Source organism: Sodiomyces alcalophilus, assembly GCF_042370955.1.
Source record: "Sodiomyces alcalophilus JCM 7366 unplaced genomic scaffold ACRALscaffold_8, whole genome shotgun sequence".
Classification (NCBI taxonomy): domain Eukaryota; kingdom Fungi; phylum Ascomycota; class Sordariomycetes; order Glomerellales; family Plectosphaerellaceae; genus Sodiomyces; species Sodiomyces alcalophilus.
Window position 1 is genome coordinate 2574919 of NW_027263539.1, and position 13430 is coordinate 2588348.

The window sequence follows — 13430 nt, forward strand, 5'->3', positions numbered from 1 at the left end:
GACGACGCCCCTCCATGGCGACCTGAAAATAGTATAGATGACACCGGTACGCACGCACTTGGAAACGAAACCGAACACAACGCCGAAAGATGTAACGATGAACAAGCCAAACACGTGTGTATTCTCAGCTTAGGCCTTCACGCCGTTCCGTCCGGCGGAACCCTCTGATGTGGGAAGAGAGTTCTTCTTGTCTTCGGCCTCCAGAATCTTCGCCCGGGCATAGACGATACCGCTGATGAAACCGATGATGATGGCCGATACACTGCCCGTGGTCACGGGGGCCGAGAAGAAGATGAGGCCGCTGACGGCAATGGGCAGCTTGTTCAGGGCGCCGACCATGGAATACGTGGTAGACGAGGTGACGCGGATGCACCAGGCGGAGCAGTAGGAGATGAAGATGGCGGCCAGGCCGGAGTAGACCACGCCGATGATGATGCGGTTGCGGTATTCGTCGGGGAAGTTCTTGGCAAAGTTGGCGCCGGACCAGTCCTCGGTCAGGAGAGAGAAGACGAGGAGGACGGGAATGGTGAGGAAGTTGTTGTAGAACATGGCTATAGCTGGTTAGAGGACGGCTCAAGTGGTGGAAGACGAATATGTATGACCGGAGAAATGTAAACAGACAAGGGAGAACACGTACTGTCCCAGTCCTTAAAGTTCATCTTCTTAATCACCTTGCGCATGCTAAGGACATACGAAGCGGTGCAGACGACGTTAAGGCCCATCCAGAAGTACCCGGCGTTCAGGGTGGAGAGGGCGTCGTTGCCAGCGCCCATTTTGCCCGAGAGGGCGGCCTGGATATCGGCCCACGCGGCGACGACGGAGCTCAGAACCATGAGCACGAAAGAGAGGAGGGCCATGCGGGTGACGCTACCGCCGAACCAGAGGACCTCGCCGTAGGCGATGGCAATGATGGTGAGGTTCTTGAAGATGGTGTACACCGGTACGGAGAGAAACTGGAGGGCCTTGATGCTTGTGTAGATCATGCCGACGAGGAGGAACGAGACGGGGAACCCTGTCGCCGGAATATGTCAGCCAGCTCGCCACATGTTTTGGTTTGTTGAGCAAACGCTTCGTTTGTTCGATACGACGGGGGACGTACATCGCTTCCCCTTTTCCGGGTCGAAGGGTGCCAGGTTCTTGATCATGCCGAGTTTTTTACATATCATGATGGCTCCGATGCAAACAATCGACTACAAGGCACGGAGCTCGTCAGCGGTGGGAAAACAAGGAGGACGTATTGTTTCGTCGAATGGCCACGTACCTGGACGGCGAGATAGAAGAATGTGAGGTTCCAGAAATCGCCCGACACGACGTACTTGTTGACCACGGTCATACTGATGGACGAGACGCAGTAGGCGAGGATGGAGATGGGGCCGCTCTCGTCGACCTTGTGCAGGGACTGCGACAGGTTTACGGGAAGGGCGGCAGCGACGGCAGGACGAGACCGGCTCATGAGGCCATCGCCTTCCTTGTCGTCGAAGGACGTTCTCTCGGCCATCGGCACGGCGTCATCCTCTTTTTTCCTCAAGAAGCCGGCCATTGTGTGTGTGTGTGTGTGTGTGTGTGTGTGTGTGTGTGTGTAGATAGTGAACGCGATCGAGAGACCCGAGAAGCAAAAGGGGGAAACGAGCGGACGGACGACGAAATGGTCGTTCCAAAAGTCGATGCGGACGGTGCGCTGCGGTGGCTTTCGATGCCGAATTACCGTGGAAGAAGCAGGCTGCGGGAAGAAAGAAAGCGAATTGCCGGTGTCGTCGGTGTCGTTGCGATGGTTGTCGACGTCGTGGTCGTGTGGTCGTCGTCGTGGGAGGGAGGAAGGATGGATTAATCCGGGCAAGAATTTATTTCGCCGTCATACATTAAGGGATGATGTACTGAGTAGCCACTAAGCAGGACGCGGAGTCGGTAAACGTGTTGGAATTTGCATTCGATTCGAATCCACTTTGAGCAAGTACTGGTACGTTGTCTGGTACGTGTACTGGTACTTTAGAGACTGTGGATCCTGTATCTCAAATATCAGTGGATGCTATGCCCCTGCCGCCAGCAGCTAGGGTCCCTGGCTAGAATGTACCGTTCGTTAGTATCGTTAGTATCGCGTGCCAATCTGCCAATCCAAATCTTAATGCCAGGGGCACTGTACCGATTAGTGTACGTTGTATCCTCTTTTCCGTTTCTGTTCCGTTTCCCTTTTTCCCTTTCCTTCCCCTCCTCCCTCTCGGAAAACGGAAAGAACATAATCCGAAAGTGGGCAATAGGGGGTACTCCAGACGCGGGACACGCTCATTCGTAACCTGCCATAACTAGGATCTTCCTCAACCCGACGAACAAAAAAGGCATGTTCGACGCTCCGGAAAGCACGGCTTGACCATTTCGTGATCAGGTTTTCGCCCATCATGTTGCTCCTCAACCGATTCGGCCGCATCACTATAGTCGTGATTGCGCTGCTAATCGCCTTTGCCATCGTTTTGGTGGCCCAAGGAAGCGCCATTGCCTCTTCCCTCCCGAACACGCTCGAATCATTATGGCCGGGATCGACTACATCATCAGGATCCTCGGCCACGGAGAACGCAGCAGCGCCGAAACCTGACACAAGTGCCGACGCTGGCCCTGGCGCCGGTGCGGAAGACGACGAGGACGCCAGCGATCTGGAGACGAAGGACATTTCGTACGACCTGTCGATCCCTGTCGCCACAGGATGCGAGAGCCTAGTCAACGACCTGCAGCAGCGCCTCATCCACGCCTACTCGGAGCGTCTCAAGGGCATTCGGTATGCCAATATTTGGGGCTACCTGGAGACGGAGAACAAGGGCGATGCGGCTATTTGGTCGGCTCAGCAGATTCTCTTGACCACGCTGGGAATTGAGACCATGGAGGCTTGTCGGTGCGTTTCTTTTCCTGTCGTCACTCAGAAAGGCACAGCGATTGACCAACCCCCTACAGGTTTATGGACAAAGGTTGCGACATTAAGAAATTCCGTGCCCGGCTCGAGGAACACAAACCCCATTCGGCGATTATCATGGCGGGTGGCGGCAACTTTAACGACTACTACTGGGAGGACCAACCATCCCGGATGAAGATGATATCGAACTTTACCGACGTGCCGATCCGCGCCTTCCCCCAGAGCGTTTACATGACCAAGCCGGACCGCATCCAGGCGACCAAGGAGGCCTTTACCAAGCACAAGGACCTGCAGCTGGCAGCCCGTGACCGTCCCAGCTACGAGTGGCTGGACGATGCTTTTGGGGAGGTTGAGGGCATTCAGGCTGATCTGGTGCCCGACATTGCCTTTATGTGGGGGAACCGATCCGATTTCCGGACCAACACGAAGAAGACGTGGGTTTCCTCTGTTTGCTTCTCTTTTCCGTTGCGTCTTCACTCGTCAAACGCTAAACATTTTCCAGTCACGACATCCTCATCCTGGCACGCAAGGACATGGAAATCTCCGCCGGCGACTCGTCAGAGATTCCATTCGGCGAGGGCGAGCTGGACCTCGGCGGCAGCGTCGGCAAAGTGAGCTACTCAAAGGTCGACTGGAAGTTCACCGACACGCCCGGCATCAACGGCGAGGGCAAGGAAAAGGAAAAGGGCAAGAACCAGCGCGCCTGGGCCAAGTCGATCACGGGGTTCGAGCACCTCGGATCGGCTCGCTTCGTCATCACCGACCGGCTGCACGGGCACATCATGTCGGCCATCATCGGCGTGCCGCACGTGCTGATGGACAGCAAGCTGGGCAAGAACATCAACTTTCACAACACGTGGACGCGCGACTGCGAGTGCACGCGCATCACGTCCAACATTACCGAGGCGCTCGACGTGGCGCGTTTGTGGTTTGAGCAGCCGGAGAACCAGGTTTAATTTGAGGGGTCCGCATGGGAATGATTTGGCGCGCATTGGATGGGCGAGGAATGGATTCGGTGATCTTGACGTGTTTTCTACTATTCTTTTTCTTTCTTATCTTCTCATCCCTGTCGTTTCCCATCACTTCCTTCGCGTCATACATGTATACAATAGATCAGAGGACGGACAGCATTTTGTATATCAGGATCAGGCAAATGAAAATTATTGCATGCAGTCTCATGTACACTATATTGTTTTGACGTCTGGTTATTGTCGAATGTTGGCCCAGGGATAGTATTGTATTGTATTGCTCGACAATTGATGCTAGGGGCAAAGTCATCGGGAAGAATTCCAAAGAGCAAGTCTTGGGTACGCGGGGGTATGGACATTCCTGGCCGAGAACGGACCATACGAATATGCATGTACCTACAGTACTTCATACACAGTATATTTCCGTTTACCCCCACTGTATCCTGATTCTACACCCACCCCACAAGCGTCCCCACAGTCCCCACAGTCCCCGCTTCTCATTCCCCGTCCAACGGAACGACTGGACAACGTCCGGTACAAACGTCCCGTGCGGCGCACGGCCGGCCTTACTGTACCGTTCCTCGTCCCTCGTGCGTCGCCGTCCCTCGCCCGATCAACACAACGGGCCCCGTCCACACAGGTCTGAAACGGTCAAGCGTCTTCAAGTGTCGTTTGGGTCGCCCACTGTTTTTATTATAGTACGGGGAAAAACTGGAGATTGGGAAACGAGATGGACTGTGAAGCACCTATCAGAAGGGGAGGACAGAGAATGCAGCTGCAGTTTCCCCTTTTTTATTATTTAGTGTGTTCTTTTTTATTCCGTTTCCCCTTGACTAGGACGAAGCACTTTGACGATCCTATACCGTATCGTGTCTCCCAACCGGGAACGACCAAGAGAATGTGACGGCCAATTTACTTACCCGACGAATCCCTCACCACACTCATTATTCGGCGCTTCATTCCTCTCCCACCCTCACTTCACTGTCCTGTCCATCCTTATCCTGTCCTGTCTTCTGTCTTGCTCTCTTAATCCTCCCCCTTCCTGGGTGGCATACAAGTGTGGCCTCTTTTTGTCTTTTTCCCCTGGCTTTTCCACCACTCACCCAGTCAACTTTATACACCTTGTCTCCTGATTGCTGGCCGTCGAGGAAATAATGGTGCCTTTCTTTTCTTTCGCATCCTGACGTCGTTCTTTGGTTTGCCGAAAGACAGGTAAGTACCCCGGGAGCCAAGACACCAAAGTTCCCCAGAAGAAAAAAGGAAAAAGAGAAAAGAAAAAATACAAAAAAAAAAAAAAAAATGACAGCCGCCGCTCTACCCAAGCGCATCTGTACGCTTCTCCTCCTCTTCTTCATCGTCATCATCGCCATCATTTCCCTCAGCGACGATGCCTGGAGCGCAGTGTCCGCCCCATTACCACAATGGCACGTCCCCTTCACCACAGACACCGGCATCCTCTCCAACTGGTGGGGTAGCAAGGGCAGGCCGTTGAGGATCGCCATCATGGAGGCCGTCGGAACCCACGACGAGGTCACCGCCGCCCTCGTCCACGCCTTTGGCGGCCACCCCAACGCCCAGCTCACCCTCTACATCAAGAACCAGCGCTACAACATGGAGGCCATCATGGAGAACCTCGACCTACCCTCCCCCATCGTCGCCGTCGAGTCGTCCGACATCTTCATCGACCACGCCCAGGGCCCCCACCCGCCAGACATCCTCGTCTCCACCACCTGCGAGATCGACCCGGAGCGCAAGCCCGTCGCCTTCCGCCACCTCCTCGCCCGCAACACCACCCACCTCTTCTGCGTCTTCCACCACGCCGACCGCTGGAAGCGGGGCCGCCACGTCAACGTCGCCCGCGAGTTCCTCGCCCGCGACCGCGTCGACTTTATCGGCCTGAGCCAGCACACCGTCGACTACTTCCTCAACGAGACCGCCGCCAACTGGGCCACCGACGACGGCGCTCCCCCTTCCATCCGCGCCCACGCCTTCCCGCCCGTCTTCCCCGTCGACGTGCCCGACCTCGACCCGGACGCCGGGCCCTCCCTCGCCATGCAGGGCGACTACTCCTCCGGCCGCCGCGACTACAAGAACATTTTTCAGCATCTCAGCAACGTCATCGACCGCACCCACGAGCTCTCCGCCACCACCCACGACAACGAGACCGTGTCCCTCCGCCTCATCGGCCACGGCAAGCACCCCGAAGTGCCCGCCGCCGTGCGCGACCGCGTCTTCTTCGACGAGGGGCTGTCCTACCCGGACTTTTACGCCCTGCTGTCCCAGTCCTTCTCCGTCATCCCCGCCTTCGCCTCCGATACCTACCTCGACCGCAAGGCCTCGTCCACCGTCCCGGCCTCGCTCATCGCCGGCGCCCCGCTCGTGGCGAGCGAGGGTCTGCTTGCCGCCTACTCGTACCTGCCGCGCGAGGCCGCCTGGGTGGCGGAGCCCGGCGAGGGCGAGATGGACGTCATTGAGCGTGTGATTGGCGAGAAGGACGAGTTTCGGAAGAAGAGGAAACTCGTGCGCCAGGCGCGAGATAGGCTCATGAAGGAGAACAGGGCCCATGTGAGGGAATGGATAGCCAATGTTCTGAAACTGCATCCTCTTGCCGAGGACGAGGACGTGGAAGAGGGCGGGGATAAGGATGCGGAAGCAAAGTAAAAGAACCGGATGGCATATTATATTTGATGGAAATGACGGCCATGGCTCGCTGTACGTTTTTTGTACCAACACGGCGCGCATGTCCTTGGCGATTTGCGGATATATTTTCCTTTTCCTTTTTTTTTTGTTTTTTTTTTTTGTTTCTTCCATGTTTTCAAGCATGGGGAGCAGAGCGGCATTGTGGTTTTAGGATACGAACATTGGGTGTTTGGATAGACACGCGACGACAATATATTTCATTTCTTTCCCTGTTTTTTTTTTTTTCTTCTCCCATGTTTTTGTTTTCCCTTCATCGCCCAAGCATTTCTAACTCCATTCCTCCCCTTCTCAACTGCACTCTCAACTTCAAGAAATGAAGTCCAAATAAGCAGTGTTAATTGTCACACTGCGCCGCATGTCCCGTGCTGACATTTGACGTCGACAACCGGCTTGGGAGGCTGTGCCGCAACTGCGCATTACCACCAACGTAGGACAGGCCCCGGTCCGATCCTGTCAGAAGTTAATCGAGTCGTCAGCCTTGGCTCGCCTGATTGGCTTCACGATAATAGTTTCCTTCGACAGGGTTAAAAAAACAAGTAAGCCCGTCGCTGGAATTGTGTCCTGGGTAGCACTGTAGATGGGAGTCGAAATAAACAAGCTGTATTACCAGACACGGCAGATGTCTATGACAAAGACCAAAATCAACGTCGTCTATGCAGTGCCCGTGCACCATCCAAGCGCCAACTAAAGACCATAGGAAATCTACATAACAATTGAGGTATCTTCATCTCATCGACCAACCGTACAACGGCAGGCCATCAACGCTTGGCGCATCAGTCAACAACCCCTACCGCGACCCCTTGTTCTCGGAATCGTCCTTGGGCTCGGTGTTGGTTAGAGGGAGGTAACTGCCCTTGGGCGGTTGCTTGGTCTGGGCATGGCGGTCCTTGGCCCAGCCGTAGAGGGCGCTGCCGCCGAGAATGAGCATCATGCTACCGACGCGGTCGGTGGTGAGGACCTCGCCAAGGACGATGATGGCGAGCGAGCTCTGGGCAACGCCGCGGGCGGCGGTGACGATCATGTGGGTGGTCGGGCTGGTGACCTCGATCTGCATAAAGGTGGCGATGGTGAGGAGGAAGGCCGACACGCCGGTGAGCATGGCGGTGGCGAGGAACTGCCGACCGCCGGCCTCCTCGGAGCGGCCCAGGAAGATGTCGGCCGTGGTGGCCAGCTCGCCCGACAGCGGCAGCAGCGGGAGGTAGAAGAGCACGGCCATGCAGTTGGACATCCAGACCATCTGCCACATGCCCTCGCTGCTCTTGCCGAGGAAGCGCTTCACCACGACCGACTCGACCGCGGTTGTGAAGCTCGAGCCCACGCCCAGCAGCACGCCCTTGCCGCTGGTCAGCATCTGGGAGTAGTCGGCGGCCATGCCGGCGCCGAAGCCGCCCATGACCATGGCGCAGCCCACGAGCGAGAGGGGCGGGTAGTAGGGCCGCGGTGTGAGGACGAGGAGCGAGAGGAAGAGGGTGAAGGGGAGGAGGAGACCGCGGGCGATTTGGTAGACCGAGGCGTTGACGGAGGCGAGGCAGTACGTCTTGGCGAGGATACCGACGAGGCGGGCGACTGTGAGGGGGAGGAGGGACCACCAGGCCTGCCAGTCTATCGTTAGCGGGCAGTACTTCTTTGGGCTGTACTTCTTTGGGCTGTACTTCTTTGGTGTTGTTCGTCCAACTGACGAGTTGTCTAGTTGGCGTGGATGGGGAGAGTGGGGGAGAGGATAAGGCTGAAGGATGATGCAAAGACAAAGGAACGTTGTCGTACCGATGCTGGGCGGGATAGCTTAATCCACCCCGTGAAGCTTCCTATGGTGGTGAGGAGGATGACCTGGATGGTGGTTTGTAGCGCGAGGAGGGTGACGGGGGCATCGACGCCATTGAGGGCTGACTTGGAGAGGATGGTGCTCCAAATGGCGCATGCCGAGTGGAAGAGCACAGTTAGTGTAACTTTGAGCCGCGATGCCGGTGGCTTTTCAACGGGCGGGTGGTCCATAACGTTTGACGACGATTGAAACGGGGGAAATGGATGGCGGCGAAAACGAGAGACCGAGTAGATAAAACGGGCGGTGATGCGATAGAACGACAGCGACCAGCGGGAATCAAAAGAAAGGAAGCAAATAAACGAGTGTGGGTAAAAACGAACAATCAAGCAGTTGTCGTCGCTCGTGCGATCGTGTAGGTTGAAAGGTGGAAAGTCAGGGGCCCCGTTGGAGACGGTTGGACGGACTGGCGGGAAGTGCAAGACAGTCAGGTACAACGTACATTGTACCTACCCAGGTACAATGGTATGCAAGCTTGCAAACGGCCCGGGAACCAGGGAAGTGGGCAGGAACGAGTGAAGGAGAAGGGGTGGGGTGAGTTCGCAGTGAAAGGGCAGGTACGAGGTACAGGTACGTATCTAGGGATTACTATGAGGTAAGCTAATTAGTGCCGCAACCGTTACTGATTGGGTTCCAAGGCCAATGTACCGATACTTGACCAACGCCGATAGGTGGACCCCCTGCGTACTGTGCACTCAGCTCATTTCCGGCTCCACTGTTCTGCGTATCGTAAATCAAGCTTTGCTAAGATTACGATCCGCGTCTGCAGATATCCACTCCATGGGTAATAAGAATCCAAGATTTCCCTTTTGCATATCTGTACTGTGTACGGAAGACGAGTCGCGTTTCACATTCCGATGATCGAGGGGATCACTGCCCCTTACGGTGCACCGTTTACGAATACGTTCCTGACAAACACTGTCCACCGTTTTGACGTGGGTCCCAAGCCCCACCCTTTGCAATTGCTTCATTCCTCATTCCACTTTTAATACACCATCCCTTACCCTTTGCATTCCTAAAGTCAACCGCTCATAAGTTTGACTGCAAATCACTGCAAATAATCGTCCCCCGATTCGTGTGCCATGACCTCAAACATGGGCTGCGCATGCAACCACCCCATCTCCGCCGTCCCCCTGCTCTTATACGTCGACGCCGCATCTTTATCCTCGATAAGCGCCGGCGCACCAGGGACTGCCAAAGCCATAAGCTCCGACTGGCAACACCGCTCCAACGCATAGAACCAGTACGCGGCGGCCTCGACCGTCTCCCCGCACGTCAACAGCCCCTGGTTCTGCAGTAGTGCCGCCTTTTTGTCTCCCAACGCCTTCGCAATGTGGTGCTGTTCCTCCCCCTTCTCATTCGCCGGCACTGCTGCGGTACTGGACGGCCGGTAGACGGCAACGTCGTTGTGGAAAGCGCACGCCTCCTGCGTGAGCATCTGAAGGGGCCGTCCCAGCGACGAGAACGTCCTGCCGTACAAACTATGCGAGTGTGCCACACAGTTGACCTCCGGCCGCGCCGCGTGCACGGTATGGTGCATCGCATATGCCGCGCGGTCAAGCAGTCGGTTGGTGCCACCGCCGACGACCTCCCCCGCGCCGTTGACCAGGATCAGGTCCGACCGCCGCATCAGCTGGAATGGTCGCCCGAGCGGGTTGGCCCAGAAGTGGTCCCGTAGGATGGGGTCCCGGAGGGTGATGTGGCCCGTTAGTCCTTCGTCCAGGTTGTGCTTGGCGAAGAGGCGGAACGCCAGCACCAGGCGGCCTTTGAGGTATTCGCGCTCCTCGAATTTGTCGCCGAATACACGCGGTGAGGGGATCGGCTGTTGTTGCAGTCCAATGCCGCCCTGCGTCGCCCTGGAAACCGTCGGGTCCGTTGTCGTCGGCTGCTGGCTGTATGGTACTAGGCGTTTGACCGGCGGCGGAGGAGCATTGCTGAGGAACATGGTCCTCGTTGTGGTTGTTGTGCTGGACATGGTGGTGGGTATGAGGGCGAACAAGTCAGGTTGTGCGATGTGTGAGCAGGTGAGGTATCAAGTGCCCAGGTGAGTGACAGTGACATGCAGGATACCTGGTAGATGGATGGTTGAGTAAAGATATGCAGACCTCTGCGTTTAATGGCTTGGGAACTGGCGTAATAAGGTAAGGAGACTGGTATTTTGTCACTGCTTCACCGCCATTCACCATCAGCTGAACATATCTAACCGAGGGGCCCTCCGTGATGCCTCGTCTCCGAACCTATCGTTACAAGATCCATCTGTTGTGGAAGCCCTTTTCCGGCCTTTCAATGCACACGTGCATGCACTTGCAGTCCCAGTCAACCCAAGCGGACGGGCACCATCACATTCAGTGCGGGGAAGATGACCTCGAGCTGTGCGACGGCTGCGACAGCCATGTTGTCAACCGAGAGTCCGGGCCAAGGGTGAAGCTCGGCTTCGGTCAACAAGGTGCGTGCGGGGTTGCGGGGTGCGGGGTACTACAGCAGAGGAGATGCTTAGCAGCTTAGGACTATAAGGCTTTGGCTCCAAGTATTCGTCACGTTCACGGGGCAAAGCGCGAATCTGATGGAATGACTTCAAAGTGTATCTGGCCGGACGGCTTCCAGGTGGAAATACGCTTGCTCTCTTCAGCGGTCGACGAAGTACGTGCAGTCAGGCAATGGTCGGCAAACAATCCCATGCGGATGAATAGTCAAGTCGGCTTGGGAATCAGTCCGCAAGGCGAGTAGAGAGTTGAGAAATACTGCCTTGTTCTCTAGGGGTTTCCGCTTCGAGTCTCCACGGTCTCTGGCTGGTGGTCGGCACCGTCCCGTCCAGGTCCACTCGACCCTTTGTCGACGTCGGTAGGGCAGCAATCCCGACGAGGGAGTCGGGACTCTGGCTTCAATGTTCTGGACTCGGATATATACACGAGGAAGATCTGGAAATGACTTGATTGCCCTCCATAGGTTTATTGGCAATCAGACCCAGGGCGTAATCTAAGCTTCCAGGTCTCGACTTAGGGGGGGAGCGAGCTCGAGGGCCATCCCGGCACCAAGGCGCCAGACCACCCTATCTGCCATGAATGTTGCTAACGCAGTTATGACTATAACGTGTGATTGACTCTAAATCTGAAGCATTAGGTACGGGAGAAATCTGGCGCAGTCTCACGTTTCAGGGGTGAGGTCAATCCTCACTTGAACTGGGGTTTAGAGTTGGAAACGCCAGCTGTCCTTGATTGAATCCCTTCTACTCACCAGGCCTACAAACTTATACAAATACTATCCCCATGCTGCGACTTCAACATGACCTCACGCCATCCCAGTGTTGGACTTGTTGATCCCAGCTTCGCGATCCACGACTCCGTCGGCGATAAGTCCCAACGCCGACCGAGCCACTCGTCACAACCGGCGATCACAAGGCTGTGAAATTCCCTCGCTGGAAAGCATACGTGGTATAAAGTCACGGCAGTAGGGATTATCTGCTCTTACATTCTCTCGCATAGGACTCGAGGTGTTCGTGGAAGGCCAGTGTCGGAGGAAACTTGAGCCACGCCCGCAAGAAGTTGTCAACCCGAAGAAGCGCGAATGGTTTAGTGGTAAAATTCTCCGTTGCCATCGGGGAGCCCTGGGTTCGATTCCCAGTTCACGCAGGGTTTCATTTTTTGTTCCATTTCCTTTTTCATTTTTTTTTTTCATTTTTCTTATCTTGTCCCCGCCGACTGCGGTTCGATAGTTTATCCGGACCCGCTCCGTAGATTTAATCGCAGTTCTTTCTAAATCAGCAAACCATCGTCCTCGACTCTCAAGTTTCACCCCGAACAGCTTCTACTAGACTCAATACTACAACTGTCCAGCCAAAAGATCGTAAAGTCATGCTTACACGGGTCCATTCATAGCTTGTACTGCCTTTGCGCTACTCAGACACGACCGGCTGATTACAGAATTCCGCCCCTTGTCCCACCGAATCGAGTCGAGATTTGGCTATCATCCCGCGAAACAGCATTTGGTGAGTTCAGGGCAGGCCGCCAGCTATTACGGACTTTAGCAGTTGGGCGTAGACACCAGACAATGCCTCTGCCTCCGCCACCCGCGCTCCCATACTTCTGCGATCCGGCAAAGCTGCCTGACGCGTTACCAACATCAAGCGAGATCGAAGCAAGCCCTTCAAACCTACCAACCATTCGAGATCCTCGATTCGGACGCATTGTTCTTGTCAGGGGATGTTTCGTCGTCAAGTATGGTGTGCTGGTCACGGAGAACGAGGGCCATGCTCTCCTCTTCCTGGAGAATCATCCATCCATCCCGACTCCGCCGCTCTACGCCATGTACCGCGAGGGTGACAAGCTCTACCTTATCATGGGTCTCATGCCAGGAAAACAGCTGGCCTTTCTATGGGATGACCTTTCCGAAGGTGAACAGATGGACATTTCAAAGCAACTAAGGTCGATCTGGGACTCTGTACGGTCAATCCCCTCACCCACATTGTTTGGTAGCGTCTGTGGAGGCCCTTTACGGCATCGTTTCTTTCTCTGCCGAGAAGCGGACCCAAGGATTACCGGACCATTCGAGAAGGAGGAAGACCTCTGTAGGGCGCTCGCCTTGCGGTCGCAGAGGAACTGGGAAGGACATAAGATGCGACCCTGGACATCTGAGTTCTTCGCTCGAAACCTCCCGGTGGCCCTGAAGGGACATGAAAGTGTATTCACACACTGTGATCTGCAGCGCAAGAATATTCTCGTGGAGGAGCTCCCAGCAGAAGGTGATGATGTGAAGAGACGATTCAGAGTCAGCGCCGTCTTGGACTGGGAGGATGCAGGCTGGTATCCGAGCTACTGGGAATATGCAGCATGCTTTGTGGATTTCCAGTGGGTGGACGATTGGCCGGAGAAGGTTGAGACTATCCTCGACCCTCACCTTCTCGAATCTGCCATGTTGAGGATGGTGCGGCAAGACTTGGACTATTGAGTGCCGTTTTCAACCTTTGCTCATGAGTTTCATCATCCCATTACCGCTAGGGATGAGGTGGAGTCTGGCGAGGCGTACGTCTGAGATGGCAAGACGTCCC

General features: G+C 55.5%; 6 protein-coding genes and 1 non-coding gene across 7 annotated transcripts; 4 read left to right on the top strand and 3 right to left on the bottom strand.

Moving 5' to 3' along the window:
• Nucleotides 1-129: 129 nt before the first annotated feature.
• ACRALDRAFT_2044740 (uncharacterized protein) lies at nucleotides 130-1540 on the bottom strand (the record flags this gene model as incomplete). The annotated part of the gene is made up of 4 exons (XM_071021463.1): nucleotides 130-551; nucleotides 638-1012; nucleotides 1100-1190; nucleotides 1262-1540. 4 exons carry the CDS (start codon nucleotides 1538-1540, stop codon nucleotides 130-132), a joined length of 1167 nt encoding a protein of 388 aa, XP_070872113.1.
• A 677-nt stretch (nucleotides 1541-2217) lies between these two features.
• ACRALDRAFT_1052839 (uncharacterized protein) lies at nucleotides 2218-4188 on the top strand. Its single transcript, XM_071015757.1, has 3 exons — nucleotides 2218-2881; nucleotides 2941-3333; nucleotides 3402-4188. Exons 1-3 carry the CDS (start codon nucleotides 2394-2396, stop codon nucleotides 3853-3855), a joined length of 1335 nt encoding a protein of 444 aa, XP_070872114.1. The 5' UTR covers nucleotides 2218-2393; the 3' UTR covers nucleotides 3856-4188.
• Nucleotides 4189-4747: 559 nt separating this feature from the next.
• On the top strand, nucleotides 4748-6779 carry ACRALDRAFT_1066011 (uncharacterized protein). The gene has a single exon (XM_071017266.1). It carries the CDS (start codon nucleotides 5167-5169, stop codon nucleotides 6526-6528), a length of 1362 nt encoding a protein of 453 aa, XP_070872115.1. The 5' UTR covers nucleotides 4748-5166; the 3' UTR covers nucleotides 6529-6779.
• Nucleotides 6780-7100: 321 nt separating this feature from the next.
• ACRALDRAFT_1052840 (uncharacterized protein) lies at nucleotides 7101-8746 on the bottom strand. The gene is made up of 2 exons (XM_071015758.1): nucleotides 8332-8746; nucleotides 7101-8161 (listed from the first exon to the last, which is right to left on the bottom strand). The coding sequence occupies exons 1-2, from the start codon at nucleotides 8557-8559 to the stop codon at nucleotides 7355-7357; spliced, it is 1035 nt and encodes a 344-aa protein (XP_070872116.1). The 5' UTR covers nucleotides 8560-8746; the 3' UTR covers nucleotides 7101-7354.
• Nucleotides 8747-9319: 573 nt separating this feature from the next.
• On the bottom strand, nucleotides 9320-10621 carry ACRALDRAFT_1066013 (uncharacterized protein). The gene has a single exon (XM_071017267.1). The coding sequence runs from the start codon at nucleotides 10359-10361 to the stop codon at nucleotides 9435-9437; it is 927 nt and encodes a 308-aa protein (XP_070872117.1). The 5' UTR covers nucleotides 10362-10621; the 3' UTR covers nucleotides 9320-9434.
• A 1323-nt stretch (nucleotides 10622-11944) lies between these two features.
• On the top strand, nucleotides 11945-12015 carry ACRALDRAFT_t268. Its single transcript has one exon. It is a non-coding gene; the product is annotated as a tRNA-Gly (tRNA).
• A 382-nt stretch (nucleotides 12016-12397) lies between these two features.
• On the top strand, nucleotides 12398-13330 carry ACRALDRAFT_2113178 (uncharacterized protein; the record flags this gene model as incomplete). The annotated part of the gene is made up of 1 exon (XM_071023623.1): nucleotides 12398-13330. A coding segment is annotated over one exon (933 nt), but the record flags the coding sequence as incomplete, so codon positions are not given.
• Between the last annotated feature and the right edge of the window lie 100 nt (nucleotides 13331-13430).